The sequence below is a fragment of the Prunus persica genome, chromosome G1, assembly GCF_000346465.2.
Source record: "Prunus persica cultivar Lovell chromosome G1, Prunus_persica_NCBIv2, whole genome shotgun sequence".
Classification (NCBI taxonomy): Eukaryota; Viridiplantae; Streptophyta; class Magnoliopsida; order Rosales; family Rosaceae; genus Prunus; species Prunus persica.
In genome coordinates this window covers 16,146,257-16,162,960 of record NC_034009.1, presented here as the reverse complement: position 1 = coordinate 16,162,960, position 16,704 = coordinate 16,146,257, and the positions used below count along the sequence as shown (strand labels likewise).

General features: G+C 39.3%; 3 protein-coding genes and 1 long non-coding RNA gene across 4 annotated transcripts in view; 2 read left to right on the top strand and 2 right to left on the bottom strand.

Moving 5' to 3' along the window:
* The window catches only part of LOC109946529, a 2,982-nt gene extending 2,702 nt beyond the window's left edge, over nucleotides 1-280 (bottom strand). The window contains exon 1 of the mRNA XM_020554691.1: nucleotides 32-280. Within this exon, the coding sequence (XP_020410280.1) occupies nucleotides 32-280 (249 nt within the window). The remainder of the gene's footprint in view (nucleotides 1-31) is intronic.
* On the bottom strand, nucleotides 419-1,708 carry LOC109946528. The gene has a single exon (XM_020554683.1). It carries the CDS (start codon nucleotides 1,706-1,708, stop codon nucleotides 419-421), a length of 1,290 nt encoding a protein of 429 aa, XP_020410272.1.
* On the top strand, nucleotides 6,673-8,371 carry LOC109946615. Its single transcript, XR_002269732.1, has 2 exons — nucleotides 6,673-7,189; nucleotides 7,284-8,371. It is a non-coding gene; the product is annotated as an uncharacterized LOC109946615 (long non-coding RNA).
* LOC109946525 lies at nucleotides 15,003-16,475 on the top strand. Its single transcript, XM_020554675.1, has 2 exons — nucleotides 15,003-15,429; nucleotides 15,517-16,475. The coding sequence occupies exons 1-2, from the start codon at nucleotides 15,003-15,005 to the stop codon at nucleotides 16,473-16,475; spliced, it is 1,386 nt and encodes a 461-aa protein (XP_020410264.1).

Sequence of the window (16,704 nt, the reverse complement as noted above, 5' to 3'; positions counted from 1 at the left end):
AGGCTTCTAGATGTGGCCTTCGAAGAGACACTTTGAGTCCACCACTCTCATTTTGAACTGTGAGGCCAGCATTGCTTTTATTTGCTTTTCGGCCTTTAAGTTCAATCTTTAATGGAGTAGATGTTGTTTCTGACAATAGTGCCTTTTTGTGAAAAACTACACGTTTACTTGGGCCATCGTTTTTGCCAAAAGTAGTCGAAATGACCAAACTGCCCCCTGGGATAGACTGATTGATCTTACGAAGAGGATGAGTGTAACTTGCTGTCATCAGTGACTCCATTGTTTGTTTCAATGAGCTTGTTTCCTTTTCACTAGGCTCCTTTTTTGAAGTCTTGACAATTATCTTTGGCTTGGGAGCCTTTGCAGTCGGGACTTCTCCCACTTTTGAGGATGACGCATCACGAGGTTTTAGCTTCACTCAGATTACTTTTGAAGGTTTGGATACTTCTACATTTTGGGCTTTTCCTGTTTCAACAGTCGCTCTTTTCTCCTTATCAACCTTTGATGGCTGTGTAAATGAGAGACCAAGTGGGCTGTAAAACTTCGCATCAGAGTAATTTACCTCTTCCCCTTTGAACGGGTCCATGTCAGCTGAAACACTCTTGACTTCACCATCCACCAAGTATTTAAAGCACTGGTGAAGTGTAGAAAGGACTACGCCATATGTATGGAGCCATGGACGTCCTAGCAGGACGTTGTATGAAGTATCAGCCTCGATCACATGGAATAGGGCGTTTGAATATAAGTCTCCTATTTCCATTTGCAATGCAATAGAGCCCATGGCCTTTTGCCCAAGTTGATTGAACCCTTGAATAGTCAGCATAGAAGGAGACAACTGTCGGGCACTCATCCCTATAGCATGGAGCGTCTTTAATGGGATAATATTCACGGCCGAACCACAATCTAACAAGATTCGATTAATGGTTGTGCCTCCAACTTCGCCAGTGACATACAGGGGTCGATTATGGAATCTGGACCCAAGTAAAAGGTCATCTTCACCAAAGGTAATTGCTGCCAGACATGATGCACAAAACTTCGAGGTTTCAGTTGTGTGGACATCTGCTGATTTGAAACATGACTTATACAAATTTGGGTTCATTAAAGCCATTACAAGTGCCTCCCTAAGTTCCCTTGACATTTGTAAAGCGTCATAGACACTTAGAGGAGCGGGGATGCGCTTAAGATGAGCTAGAATATCGTACTTAACTATATGTGATTGTGATGGCTCCTTTGCTTTACTAGTATCGGGCTTAGAATCCTTTGCTTTTGGAGAGGAAGGTGGAACTTCCCCTGCAACAGTTTTTCCTGACAAGAAGACCTTGATCTCTTTCGCCTTTGGCTTCTTCTCGGTTTTAGAGGGATCAGCTTCCTCATTTTGTTGTGCTTTATCAGCAGATGGGATGCTTCGACCGGAGCGGAGATTAATCTCATCAACTTCTGTGTCGACCTCATATTCCTCCAAAGAAACCATGTTGCATTGAATGATTTCTTCCTCAACTTCAGATTCACTCGAGAAAAACTGAACTGGCAAAAACTCAGTGAGTGTGACAGGGACCCTTGCGGGTTGCTCATATTCATCTTCTTGGGTGATTTGAACTTTCTTTTGCACTCTCTTCTTCCTCATCTTATTTTTCAAGGGTGGTATGCCTCGAATCTTGACACCCGGACGAGTCGTAAATCTGTGATTGGGTGGGAGATATTTAGCCATGTGCTTGGCCCTTTTAACAAATGTCGTCCACCCCTCAGCAAATTCGTCGGTTGAAGAATCTTCCTATATTTATAGACTGGGTGCAGCCATGAGCTCATGAAGAGTAGGAATTTGAAGATCATTAGACCATGGTGCCTTCGGACAAGCATGTACTATTGTACCCCGATTGTCGGTATTAATACCTGTAATTTTCGCTCCATCTAGTAATGCAGTGATGGGTGTGAGCTTTTCTTCTATCATATTTGTCGTAGCTGAATGATGTCGGGAAGAGGAGTCTATCTCCAAGCCTCCATTATTGAGGAGCTCTTGGATTTTGTCCTTCAGGATATAACAATCCTTGAGCGTATGACTGACAAGGCGATGATATCGACAATACCTAGGGTCATTTGTCTTGTTGGCCTCAGCAGGACGTTTTGATTCTGGCAGAGCAATAGTATTGGAGGCCAGAAGTTGGTCAAAGATTTCTTCTACATCATCATCATCAAAAGAATATTTGACCTCTTTGCGTTCTTTAAGAGTTAGCCTTTTAGGTGGGTCTTTGTTTTGGCCTTTGTCATTTTTCTTTTCAGTTTTGACGAAAGTGGCCAACGACTCTCCTTTCATGGACTTCTTGTCATTTTTATTTTCCCCAAATTGAATTTTTTGGGACGCGGACTTTTGGTGAGCAATTTGTCTTTCAACATTGCTCGCCTTTGACACCAAAGCGTCAAATGATTGGGGTTCAGCAGTGGCGACAAAAGTCGCAATGTCTGGCATGAGGTTATTGTAGCACATTTGCACTGCTGATTGCTCAGTAATTTTCTCCGGGCATTGAAGATTGAGACTCCTCCATCTCATTATAAAGTCATTAGCACTTTCGCCTAGCTTTTGGGTAGTTTGAGCTAGGTCCATGATCGAGACCTTCTTTTTAGAACTGACAAATTGTGCCAAAAATGCTTTTTGCATGTCGTCCCACGTCAAGATAGAGCCTGGCGGTAGCTGTGTATACCAAGTGAAAGCTGATCCTTTTAGGGATTGGACAAATTGACGCACCAGGAGAGCGTCTTACTGAGATGTCTCGCCACATGCTGAGTAAAAATGTGCCAGATGTTCATGGGGTGAGCTATTTATGCCATCAAATTTATCAAATATGGGCCGTTGATAACCCTTCGGGAATGGTATGGCGTCATAGTGAGAAGGGAAGGGTTTTCGATACCCTTGAACAGGAAGCGCTATGGACAATTGGAACTCACGAATCCCCTCAACAATTAATGCCTTTATGTCGTTTGGGGAAATTGTGCTTGTAGAGCTCTCTGCTTTTTCTTCTTTTGTTTGTTGTCCATGGGTCATCGATTCATTTGTTTTGTCCCTGTCTTGCTCTCCTATGAGGGCTTTCCCTTTCAACTTAGCTGATAGTAACGCTATTTTCGCGTCTTTCTCTGCTAACTTCTGCTGCATTTCCCTTCGCAAGTCTTGCATCATCTCTTGGATTAAGGGCAACTGGTCCTCAGTATTAGAAGTACCAGTCATCATGACTTGCATGCTTTCCACCCCGTCATGAAGTTTGACCCCTTGGGATGCTACACAATCATTCTCTTGAGTTTGAGATACGGGATCATCATAAAGAGGATTCCATTGCAAATAATCGTCCAAACGGGTTGAGTTTGGAGCGGATAACTTGGGAATAGTCATCCCCATCATGTCTCGAGATTTGGAACGAGTCAATGGACCCATGTAGGACCTTGACAGCTCTTGAGATTTCGGGACTGCCCCTTGTGATACCGGATTTTGATCCCTTGAAGCATCAGTTGTCGTCACCTTTTGCACATGCCTTCTTTGTGGATGAGGTATATTCACCACCTTCTTCTCCATGATGATGGCTTTGTTTTTACCCTTAGAAGAGCACGGGTAAACCTCTTGTGATGTGGATTCCACAGCATGGGTTTTTGGACTTGACGGAGGTTCGGCCCCTTGGACCTCAGCGTTCTCCACAGAGTCGTCCTTTTGACCTTCCTCACTAGTTTCATTGGTGGAAGTCATCAGAACAGAATCTGTAGGATATAGGTCGACCGGGATTGATCCAATCATGATTTGGACCAATTGGGTAGCATTTGTCCTCTTGGAAGTCGGCACAGCCAGGGTGCTCGAGGTGTTCTTACCTTCAGTCACAAATGGGCTTGTCCCCGAAAGCTCGGCCAAAACTGCCTCAATAGACTCCCTCTTTGCTTCTTTCTTTCTTAAAGCACGCGCAGCCCTCTTTCTTGCATCTCAGAGAGCGTTCTTGAAAGGTGCTTTCTTCAATTGGGTCTTGACAACTTTAGGAGTGACTTGAGGCTTGACCCTCTGAATGGGCTTTGGAACGGGGCACTTGATGAGGCTCTCACCAACAATGAAAGTCTTTTTGAACCCCACTGGTTTGGTGCACGCATTCCAGGGAGCTTCGATCTTGTGGAAGAAAATTGTAACTTGTGGTGCCATCGAATATGGTTTTGTTAACCCTGTGGCATACACAAAAATAAAAACATTAGTCACCTTATGATTGGAGATAAAAAGGTAAATGGGTCCTATCGGGCGTGCCAAAAATTATGTTGAAGGAAAATGTGATCCTCCTAATATAATTTCACCACCACTAATTAAATAACGGGGTTTTATTATTTTAGGTTCGACCCATTCGAGACGTAAGTCTCTTAATTACAATCCCTTGCTTCAAGGGAACACCCTTTGATTCCATCATAAAGAAACAGAACGTGTGTGTTTGATTTTGCAACTGCTCCCAAGTCCAACCTCAGGATGCCAACGTATCCCTTGCGGGAATCAAGCCACTCGTAGTACAAAGATTGAATCTCTAGATTGCCTACGTACCCTTTCAAAGGGATCAAACCAACGTAGTTCGAAATTTGGAAATTAACGGGTAAGTGTGGCCCACTAATTGAGAATTTCTGTTTGAGAGACTTGGATTTAATCTCATTAGAGTTTTCATGGGTAGATGACCCATGAAAAATTGGATGGTTTTGTACCACTTTCGTTGTTGTCAATGTCCAAGAAAAATAATGAGTAATTTTAATTATCCCATTAATTTTTCCTAAACATTGACAATTGCGTTTGGGAAAGTGTTTTGGCAAAATTTGGTTAAGATAAACCAGATATTTAAATTTGATTGCGGTTGCGTCTATTGGGATGTTAGACTGCCTACGTACCCTTGACGGGATCAAACCGACGTAGTTCCAAATTTTGGAAGTTAATGGGTAACTGTGGCCCACTAATTGAGAATTTGTGTCTTTGGGACAATTTGGAGATTTTCATAGGTAGATGACCTATGGGAAAAATTGAAAATTAATGGGTAAGTGTGGCCCACTAATTAAGAATTTGTATTTGAGATATTTGAATTTAATCTCATTTGGAATTTGCGTGGGTAGATGACCCATGGGGAAAATTGGATGGTTTTATACCATTTTTCTTTTTGTCAATGTCCAAGAAAAATAATGAGCAATTTTGATTGTTAATGTCCAAGAAAAATAATGAACAATTTTGATGAACCCACTAATTCTCTACAATTGACATTTGCATTTGTATCCATGCATGATTTGGAGGATTTGAGATTAATGGGCTTTTGTGGTTGACAAGCCCATTAATCCATATTGATGCTCCTTTGGTATCTTTTGATTGTGAGCTGGATGCTCGTAGCACGGCCAATCATTTATCTGGAATGGAGTCATGGACACAGTATGGTTGAGTCGCTTGGCACTCCTTTTTGAATAGCTTCTTTGCCACAGTGATTGATTCCCATATTTCTTGTTGAGATTTTGTGGGCATGTTTGGTAGCCATCTTGCATTTGAGAATTGAGGCAGATAGACCCGAATGACGTAAGCATTTTATTGAGCCTTCTTGACCGTCAATTAATTTAGTTCTCGTGAACCTTTGTTGACACTTTTGTGCTTTTACTTGCATAGCTTGGTACAGCAAGTAGTGAACTCACGTCTTCGTCCCTTGGAATACAAAGGAGTACAAGTGCCTGGACACTTTGTTTTCATTTGTTGCAGTCACCAAAAGTGATGTGAGGGACTTGAAAGACTTCATGAGTCTTGGTCCAAGTAGGACTTGCACAATGACAGTTGAGGATAAAACTTGGAGCAAATCATTGGTCCTTTTTAAGTGGACTTGTAAGCAAAGCGTGAGGCACTTCTGTTTTGCCTTGAGCTTTTATGCTTTCTTCGTCACTAAACTCCTTCTTGAGCATTTGGTTTGTTCTGTTTCACAAGCCCCCTTTTTTTTTCACAGCCTCACGGCTGCCTTTCCCCTTTTATTGTCCTTTCGTTGTTGTTGCTATGTATTGCTGGAGGCATCCTGGGATGGAAGCGTTCGAGCAGCCAAGCCATATGACAATCTTTCTTGCCATTTGGATGCTTGAAGGCATCGTAGAGAGACCCAGCCATCTTGAATTGGTCTTGAGAAACGTGTTGTACATCGCCAGCCCCACAGCAACACCATTTTTTTTTTTTATCATAAGCTTCATGCAATAGAATTTGGACTCATAATTCAAATTCCTTGTTTTGCTGCATGTAGAGTTGCAGCCCATCCCTTTTTTCATAATCTTGGATTCACTTTGGACATGCAAGACCGTGGAATCCAAGACTCCTTTTTTCCTTACTCTGCTGCAAGTCGAAGAGGAAGAAGTCCTCTTCCTTTGTTTCTTTCCTTTTTTGGCAGACCCGAACCCACATCGCATATTTTTAGTTCTCTTGAATGCTAACAACAGCAGTTGGTATAAATTTGACCCCCTTTTATTGTTTCCCTTTTTGTTATTGCCATGTATTGCTAAAGGCATCCTGGGATGGAAGCATTCGAGCAGCCAAGCTATATGACAATCTTGCTTGCCGTTTGAGATGATGAAACCGTGAAGGAAAAGTGATTGTGGCCCTGCTTTGCTCCAGCTGGACCCCTCACGTATTGGTACCATTAACAGGTGTCTTTAAATTTGATTAAGACACCCAAAGGATAAAAAAATCCTTCTCCAAGTGAAGTATGGATTAAGCTCCTTATTGATTTGGAATCGCTGGATCATCCAGTGAAGTAAACTTCTTGTCCACATAGGATTGGGCCATATGTGTTTTCCTTATAAAAAAGAAAACATATGTGCCCCAGCAAAACAGCAACAAAACGAAAGTCTTAATATTATTCTTCGTTTGCTTCTCCAGACCAGTACATAGCTTTGCTCAAGCCACCTATTGCACCATCAAACAGAAGAGGATTTCACGTGGTAACCCACATGCCATTCCTTAGTTCTTCTCTTTTATTTTATTTATTGATTGAACTAACTAGGATTTTTTTTTCATGGACAGCAATAACAGTAGCAATAGAAGACCCTCCAATTAATTGGATGCTTCTGGGCTGACTTGGAACCTAAAGAGACAACTTCTCTTATTGTCCTTTGTGTGCTATAACCTTCCCAAGGTCAATAACCCAAGACAAAGGGAAAGAGAAATCATCTTGCCTTTCACGTGGTAACCCACCCCATGAACTCCTTTTTTTTTTCTTTTGATTTTTCTTTTGTCTGTTTCCATGCTTCTGACCTCTTGTCCTCTCCTTTGTATGTAGAGACTGTGCTGCCAGCTTGAAGGTTTTGGAGATTTCTCTATTTGGTGGAGGAAACCACTGTCATTTTGCTTCAGAAACCCAAGAGAGAACTTGTGGTACCTGCCTTGCCAGCTCCCTTTTTTTTTGTTTGCTGTTGCTGTACCATTGCCCATGTCCTTTTCTTTTACTCAATTCCCAGTCAGAATAAACCAAAGAAATATTCAAGAGAGGGAGGAGGGGCTGTGCGATACAGCCCCCCTTTTTTTATTTCATTACTTTTTTTACGTCCCTTGTTTTTTTCTTTTACAAACAAAACCCAACACACAGAACCACTTTTCCTTTTGCTCCATTCTTCCTCTGTTGGCTTTTTTCGTTGGCTTGCAGGCAGCTAACACTCATGAGGAGGCAATTCAATTTCCATGCGCCCCTTTTGGTTTCGGATGCTTCATACAGAGATTTTACACAGGGACTTGTAATTACAAGCTTTCGCTCTTTTGATTTTGATCCCATGGTGGGTTCATCTCTACATCCATGATTTGAGGGATTCTTTGCTCCTGGAAGAGCTTATTTGGTGGTGCATGATGGAATAGACTATGCCATAAAACATGATGATTGAAATCATCATGGAAGGCAAACTTGAAAATACTGCTGGAGTTCTTTGAGCGGAGCCAAGCCTCAGAGAGATTCTTAACCTTGGTTATGATGATTTCAATCATCATAGCCAAGAATTTCTATGGATTGATCAAACAAACTGCTGGGTGCGGATCGTATCCTCGGAATTACTTGAGCGGAGCTGTCCCTTAGAGAGATTACTGACCCTTTTTATGATGATAGAAATCATCATGGCCAGGAACCCTTGAGTTGAATGGAACCTGAAATCTTGAGCAAAAAATTAGAAAATTGTGCCATGGAACTAATCTTTTTACCTTGAAATGGCTCTTTCCTTTCTCAAGTCTGCTTGCTAATTTTTCTTCTTGCTATGACTGTTCTCCTTTCTGCTCTTTTTCTGTCCTCCTCCTGTCCTTCTCTTCTCCTCCCCTCGTGTCATGCCTCTTATAGAGGCTATCTTATGATGAGTTTGAATTCAAGCTGATGACCACTTCTCAACCGAGATACTTATCTCTTGGTGTTTCAAAACCACTGAAATACATCTATTTTATTTTTATATGTTTTTCTTGATAAGATTGCAGGGACAAAACAAATTCAATTCTAACCCAAGTCAAATTCTTGGCTAATTGCTTTTGTGAAAATTTTCCGTTCAACAGTCTGCATCTGCATATCCTTCCAGCTGCAAATTTTCAACCTTTCTATAGACCAATTTGTACTCTTTAGTTCTTTGCAAATACCTTAATACTTTCTTTCCTGCAATCCAATGTGCTTGACCTGGATTAGACTGAAATCTGCCAAGAACACTTATGCAGAATGCTAAGTCTGGCCTAGTGCAGACTTGTGCATACATCAGGCTTCCTACCAATGATGCATAGGGTTTGTCCTTCATCTCCTGTCTCTCTTGCTCAGTTTTAGGAGATTGTTCACTGCTCAATTTATCCCCTTTTGAGAAAGGAACATCGCATCCTGTACAATTTCCCATGTTAAACCTTTTAAGCACTTTCTCAATATATGCCTTTTGGCATAAACCAATCATTTTTCTTTCTCTGTCCCTACTGATTTCAATTCCCAGAACGTAGTTTGCCTCTCCCAGATCACTCATATCAAAATGATTGGATAGCATCCCTTTAGTGTCATGCAACATAGACAGATTGCTACTTGCTAGAAGGATGTCATCCACGTATAGCAGCATAAAAATAAAATTCTTTCCATGGAATTTCATATAGATGCATTCATCTAATGGATTATCGATGAAGCCTTGGGACTTAACAACTTCATCAAATTTGAGATACCATTGTCTTGATGCCTGTTTTAGACCATATATTGATTTCTGCAGCTTGCACACTAAACTTTCTTCCCCTTTTGAGGCAAAACCATCTGGCTGCTTCATATATATTTCTTCAATTAGATCTCCATTTAGGAAGGCTGTCTTAACGTCCATTTGATGAAGATGCAGATCAAAATGAGCAACTAAAGCCATTATAACTCTGAATGAATCTTTAGTCGACACTGGAGAGAAAGTCTCATTGTAATCAACTCCTTCTTCTTGTGTGTAACCTTTTGCCACTAGTCTGGCTTTATACATGTCTATTTGTCCTTGTGCATTTCTTTTAGTTTTATAGACCCACTTGCATCCTATAGGTTTGCATCCTCGTGGTAAATCTACTAGTTTCCATACCCCATTTTTGCTCATTGATTCTAGTTCAGATTCCATGGCTGCAGACCATTGTGTGCACTTGCTACTTTCCATGGCTTGCTTGAAAGTTGCAGGGTCTTCCTCAGTGTTGATGTCATGTTCAGATTCTTGTAGATAAACAAAATAGTCATTGGACAAGGCCGGCCTCTTAGGCCTTTGTGACCTCCTGAGTTGTGGATTTGGAACCTGTACTGGTTGATCTGTCTGAATTTCTTCTACTGCAGTTTGTTGGTTTTCTGTCACTTGTCCTTCTTCATTATTTCTTTCTTCATCCATTGGTGAGTCCTGGTTTTCTCCCAAGACATCAAGAGGTAAAATGGTAACATTTCTCATTTGATTCTCATCTGCAGTTTCCTTGTTTTCCAAAACCTCATCAAAATCAAAATCTGTATCATCTAATCCTCCCTCTTCTTCTTCAATGAAGATTGCTCTTTGTGTTTCCACAAATCTTGTGTTATGCTTGGGACAATAAAACCTGTAACCTTTTGTCCTATCTGGATATCCTATGAAGAAACAACTCACAGTTTTGGAATCAAGTTTCTTCTGCATTAGATTGTATAATTTTGCCTCTGCCTTGCATCCCCAAGTTTTTAGATGAGCCAAACTAGGCTTTCTTTTGCTCCAGATTTCGTAGGGTATCTTGTTTGTAGCTTTGGTAGGTACTCTATTGACAAGATAATTTGCAGTTTTTAAAGCTTCTCCCCATAGAAAAGTAGGAAGCTTTGCACAGCACATCATGTTTCTCACCATCTCTATTAAGGTTCTATTTCTCCTTTCTGAAACACCATTCTGTTGTGGTGTCCCAGGATTTGTCTACTGTGCAGTAATGCCCTCTTACTGCAAAAAGTTTGCAAAAGGTCCTGGATTTCTTCCCCTTTCAGTGAACTTGCCATAGAACTCTCCTCCCCTATCTGATCTTACAACCTTTATCTTAGAATCCAGCTGGTTTTCTACTTCTGCTTTGTAGATTTTAAACATTTCCAGTGCTTTGGACTTTTCTGTTATCAGATACACATATCCAATCTGGAAAAATCATCTGTGAAGGTAATAAAATACCTGAAACCATCATGTGTATCAACTGGAAAAGGTCCACAAATATCTGTGTGTATTATCTCAAGTAGTTTTTCACTCCTTATCGCCCCTTTCTTTCTGAGATTTGTCAATTTTCCTTTTGCACATTCAATGCATGTTTTATCTTGTTCATGGTGGTTAAGTGGTGGAAGAATTGATTCTTTGCTTAAAAGATTCATTCTTTCTTTCGAGACATGTCCAAGTCTCTTATGCCAGTATTACAAGGTCTTTTTGAACTTAACACATTTATCATCTCTGTACTTTGATTTGGCAATTTGCAGTTCAAACGAAACATCCCATCGATCAACAATCCATTACCAATAAAACTTTTATTTCTGAAAATGGAGAAACCAGACTCATCAAACTCAAACTGTAAGTTTGATTTTACAAGCTTGCTAACAGATAATAAGTTCCTTGTCATAGAAGGGACATAAACAACATCAACTAATTCAAAAACAAAACCTGACTCCAACTCAAGGCTAGCTAAACCAACAAAATCTACTCTAACTCTTTCTCCATTTCCCACGAACACCTTCAAGTCATCCTTGTTTGGCACCCTCTTTGTTTTGAATCCCTGCAAAGAGTTAGTTACATGAACTGTTGCACCACTATCTATCCACCATGAATTAGATAAAACTTCAACTGTATTAGATTCATAAATCACAGAGACATTTTCATGCTTACCTTTTCCCTTTTGCTTGTCCAACCAGCGTATGTATCTTCTGCAGTCTCTCTTCAAATGCCCAAACTTCTTGCAGAAGAAACACTTCAAGCCTACTGGACCTATGCCCTTTGCAGTCTCATCTTTCCTTTACTGCTTATCTGCATTCTTGTTTTTGGACCATTCCTTTGGTTTGAATTTTGTATCCTGTACCCAACACACTTGTTCTTTGCCTTTGTCTTTTCTAATACTTTGTTCTTCCTGCACACATATACCTATCAAATCAGCAACTGACCATATCTCCTTCGGAGCAATATAAGTGATTTTCAACTGTCTAAATATGCTAGGTAGGGAGTTAATGGCGAAGTGCACCATCATGGTCTCATCTACATTGACTTTCAGGGCTTTCAGCTTGTTTCCTATCTCAACCATGTTTAGAATGTGAGTCCTTATGCAGCCTTCTCCATTGTATTTCATGTCTGTCAGCTGGCTCATGAGTGTGCCTATTTCAGCTTTCTTAGATCCTTGGAAGTTTTCTGCAATAGCTTCCATGAACTGCTTAGCATTCTCAGTTTCGATAATACTTCCTCTGACTTCTTCTGAAATAGACCTCCTCATGATCAGAATTGCCATTTTGTTAGCTTTAATCCACTTTGCATATTTTGCCTTAGTCTCAGCAGATGCATCATTCGCTGGTACTGATAGAGCTTCATTAGTAAGAACCATCTCATAATCCAGAAGTCCAAGAGCAATTTCCACATCTTCTCTCCATTTCTTATAATTTGAGCCAGTGAGAGTTCGAATCGAGTTATGATTGACTGTACATGTTTTAAAACAAGATAAGCACTTTATATAAACAACTTTCCCCAGGACTTTAATCAAACACACTTAACCACATCTTTGGACAGTAAATTGAGCATGCTTTTTGACACTGGAAAACGAATAGATATGAACTTCCTGAGAAAAAGATCTTCCACATCTTTAGACAGAAGAAAATCTTTCACTAATCCATATCCATCCATGTTCTATGTCAATCCACCATGATGAAAACATATCAAACTGCTTACATCTTTGGACAGAAAGCCATTTTGATATGTTCTGCATCATGATGCAAAATTTTTGATCATGACCTTTGAATACAATGATCATGCAGTGATTGAGTTGCTTTGGCTTACTCAATCACCACACAAACACTGTAAGCGATGATCTGTAAAAACCTGTCATGAACATGATAAAGTTCATACTTTATACTGTTATCATGTTCATACTTTATAACTTAAAAACTGTCAGTTTATTTCCTTTGATTTTCCTGCACGAGATTTGTTAGGTAAAACATGATATAACTTAAGCTCTGATACCACATGTAAGTTCTGAAAGATATAACATGTTTAACACTAACCTGAGTCTGACATGGTGCTGGACAGATTGGTTGTGGGAAGGTACTAAAAACTCTTCTCCTAGAAACCGATCCTTATAGCTATAACTCTGATGGGTGAATTTCTGATTAGCTTAGATGTGTTTTTGGATCTAGGAGGGAGCCTTCTATATATATGCATCTCTCTAAGTGTCCTGCCCATCAGGAAACACTTAGAGATATCCTTCATGCGATAGAACTAATCTATTCCAATCCTTGTAGAACTAGGAACCTTTAAGCCTTCATTATCCTTATTAAACACTGTTTTAAAGGCTACCTAATCGAGATAGGTTTGAGTTCCTGATAAACAATAAGTCTTTGCAATCCTTTATTGATTAGAAGATCACTTCAGTAGGTTTAAGGCAATAAACCTTCTTACAGTATGGCCACCAAAGCTGTTACAGTAAAACTTTTATTTTCGTTCCTTTATCTGAATTTGAATCTTATTTCTCTTATATTTTTGAATTCTTTCTTTCCCTACATGCCATAAGTATGTTAGTAATAGTGGCGGAGCTAGGATTTCACATTAGAGGGGCCCTTCATAAAACTTGTCTTCTCTTCATAATTATCATGCATTTCATATTTTAAATTGGTTAAATACTAATTTTATCATCTATGCAAAGACTTAAAAATTAATAATTTATATTCCAACACTGAAAATAAATAGAAAAAAAAAAAGATTTCATAAAGCGCAATATTAAGGTACCCAACTCATACATGAAAAAGATAAATTGAGGAACATAAAAAATTCACAAAGCTTAAAACAAAAGAGGAAGAGAAAGAAAGGTTAAAACTTTAGGAGTTTTTAGTGCAAATATCATAAATTAACCTAGATGATTTAAAGGAGAAAAGTAGAAGAGATATCAAGAAATTTTATAGTAAATTTGTAGACAAAAAGAACCTAATATATTATTCTAATGTAATATATTATAATCTTATATATGATATATAATATACAAATAGAAGAGGTAAAAAGTGAAGTGGGGGCCTAGGACCACACTAGCCCATAATTTCATTATTGTTTCCTTAATTGTGTCGCTTATGTTGCGGGAGATTATAATCTTATAAGAATTACGGGAAATGATTCTGATGGGCTCCCTTTCCGACCAGTTGTACACTCTTATGTCTTTTGTCTCTAGTATTAATATAAGTGGTGCTATTTCCACCCACATGTCCAAACTCCATCCACACCTCACAGTCATTTTCTGCTTCGTTGGTCGAATCGCAACTACAGACCCAAGACACACAGTCAGTATGCCTTTCCGATTATTTTCTTCTAATTATTTGTTTCAATTTTGGAGTTTATGAGTTACCTATGTCGATTTTTCTTTCATTTTTCTGCTTTATTGTGGCTTCCATTTTATCAAATTAGGGGTTTTGTGTACAATGAACAAAATTAGGGCTTGGGTCTTCATTGAATAAATTTAGTGTTTGGGTATTTAGAAGCAGATCATCCAAAAGAGAAGGTGAGAGAACAAGATTTGGTAAAAAAATTGCTTGAAGATGCCAATTTCATTCTAGTTAATTAATTAAATTGTAAGTAAATTTTTGTCTCGGTTTGTTAATTAATGCTTAAAATTTTCAAATTTTTGCAATTATTATTTTTATTTGGAAGATTTCCACTCAGTTACTCATGGATTTTATTTTTTATTTTTGTTAGTCGTTGTTGAATCTGATTCCTGCTTTGTAGGATTTTCGTAATCCAAATATCGTTTATGATCTTTTAAAAATTAAATAGAATTATGATTAAAATTTATCTTGTTTGTGTACCTGTTGCCTATTACAGCTCCAGCCAGTAATGGAAGAAGACAACGGCAGCAACAGATATAGTGCCACAAATGAAGTCATAGACCTTGATGGATCAGCGTGTTGAAATATAATTGTTTTCTGGTATATTCCATAGTTACACAAGTGTAAGGCTTAGATGCTACCATATTGGAGAACTTATATGTCCTAGATTTATGCTAAGTGTACAGCTCACATTGCTGACACATTTTGTAATGCTAAATATGTTCTTTTCCTTTCATTGTAAAGGGGATAATTCCTTTGGAATGAAATTAGTGTGTGAGAGTGCATTGCTATGTTCATTGCGCAGCAACAGACGCTCTCTCTCCTCTCAACAATCTCTGTATCCTCTCTTAGCTCCATTTTTCTTCCTCTGTTCTAGAAACTATGCTTTGCATATTTTCAAAATCTCGTCATGGTATCGTGAGCCTAGGTTTCGATATGAGACTGGGCGTTGTGAAACCGTAGCAATCTAGCTGAGATAATCTCTCTCTCTAGTCTCACATGGCTGGATCTGGAATGGGTGAGCTACGTGCTCCCATCTTCAATGGAAGCAACTATGATTTCTGGAGAATAAAAATGTGTACAATCTTCAAATCTCACAAGCTTTGGGATATGGTTAAAAATGGGTATGAACAACCAGTGAAGAAGGAGGATGGTGAAGCTCTGACTGCAGCTCAAAAGCTTGCATTGGAAGAGAATGTTGCAAAGGATGCTAAGGCATTGGGACTGATTCAAAATGCAGTTTATGGTGATATTTTTCCCGGAATCGCACTGAAGGAATCGGCCAAAGAAGCATGGGAAATTTTGCAGCAAGAGTTCAGAGGAGATAAGAAGGTAAGATCTGTAAAACTTCAATCACTTAGAAGGGATTTTGAATACATTCGTATGCAAGAGGATGATTCCTTGTCTGATTATATAACTAAGTTGCGTGAGTTAGTAAATCACATGAAAGCATATGGTGAAGAGATTGCTGATTGAAGGATTGTGCAGAAACTTTTGATTAGTTTGTTTTAAGAGTATGATTCCATTGCTGAAGTGATAGAAAAAACAAAGCACACTGAGACTATAGGTGTTCAGGAAGTTATAGGCTCTTTGAAATCACATGAACAACGATTGCAAAGGCACACTGAAAAATTGACAGAAAAGGCATTTTCTAGTCTGAGTGTTAGTCCTAGAGATCAATCACACACAGGTCAATCTGGATTTTCAAAATCTAAGAAAAACTGGAAACCACAGAAATGGAAGAAAAGGGATGCTAAGTCTGAAAACAATTCCAAGAAGGAAAATCAGGCTGAAGGAGAAAAGGTTCCTTGCAAAACCTGTGACAAGCTTCACTATGGTGCTTGTTGGTTCAAAGGCAAGCCTAAATGCTACAAATGCGATAGGTTTGGTCATTTAGCCAAGGATTGCAGAGGCAAATCAGCTCAAACAGCTAACTATGCAGCACATAACGAGGAAGAAGATACAATGTTTTATGCCTGTCATTCTGCTGCTGTAGTGCAAAACAATGATGTGTGGTATGTAGATAGTGCTTGTAGCAATCACATGACCTCACATGAATCACTTATGGTTAATGTTGATACCAATGTCACTGCAAAGGTAAAAATGGGCACAGGAGATTTGGTGCAGGCCACTGGAAAAGGTACTTTGGTGATTGACACAAAATTTGGGCCTAGATATATTAAAGAAGTTATGCTTGTACCAGGGTTGGATGAAAATCTGCTTAGTGTTGGTCAGATGGTGGAACATGGATATTTTTTGGTTTTTGGAAAATCAATGGTGGAGATATTTGATGACAGCTCAATGGAACACTTGGTTGCTAAAGTTCCTATGATAGGGAATAAATGTTTTCCACTCTCACTGACACATGTGAACTCTGTGGCTATGAAGGCAACTGTTGAAGACTCTACTTGGTGTTGGCATAAGAGGTTTGACCATCTCAATCTGCAGATTTTGAGGTTGTTACAACAATAAGAAATGGTTTATGGACTGCTAGAAATTGGGAATGCAAGGAGAATTTGCCAAGGTTGTGCAATGAGGAAAGCACATAGAGAATCCTTTGGTAAAGAGAGGACTTGGAGAGCAAGTGAGCCATTGGAACTCATCCACTCAGATGTTTGTTGACAAATGCAGACCACAACTATTGGTGGAAACAGATATTTCTTGACTTTTATTGATGATTGCACCAAAATGTGTTGGGTGA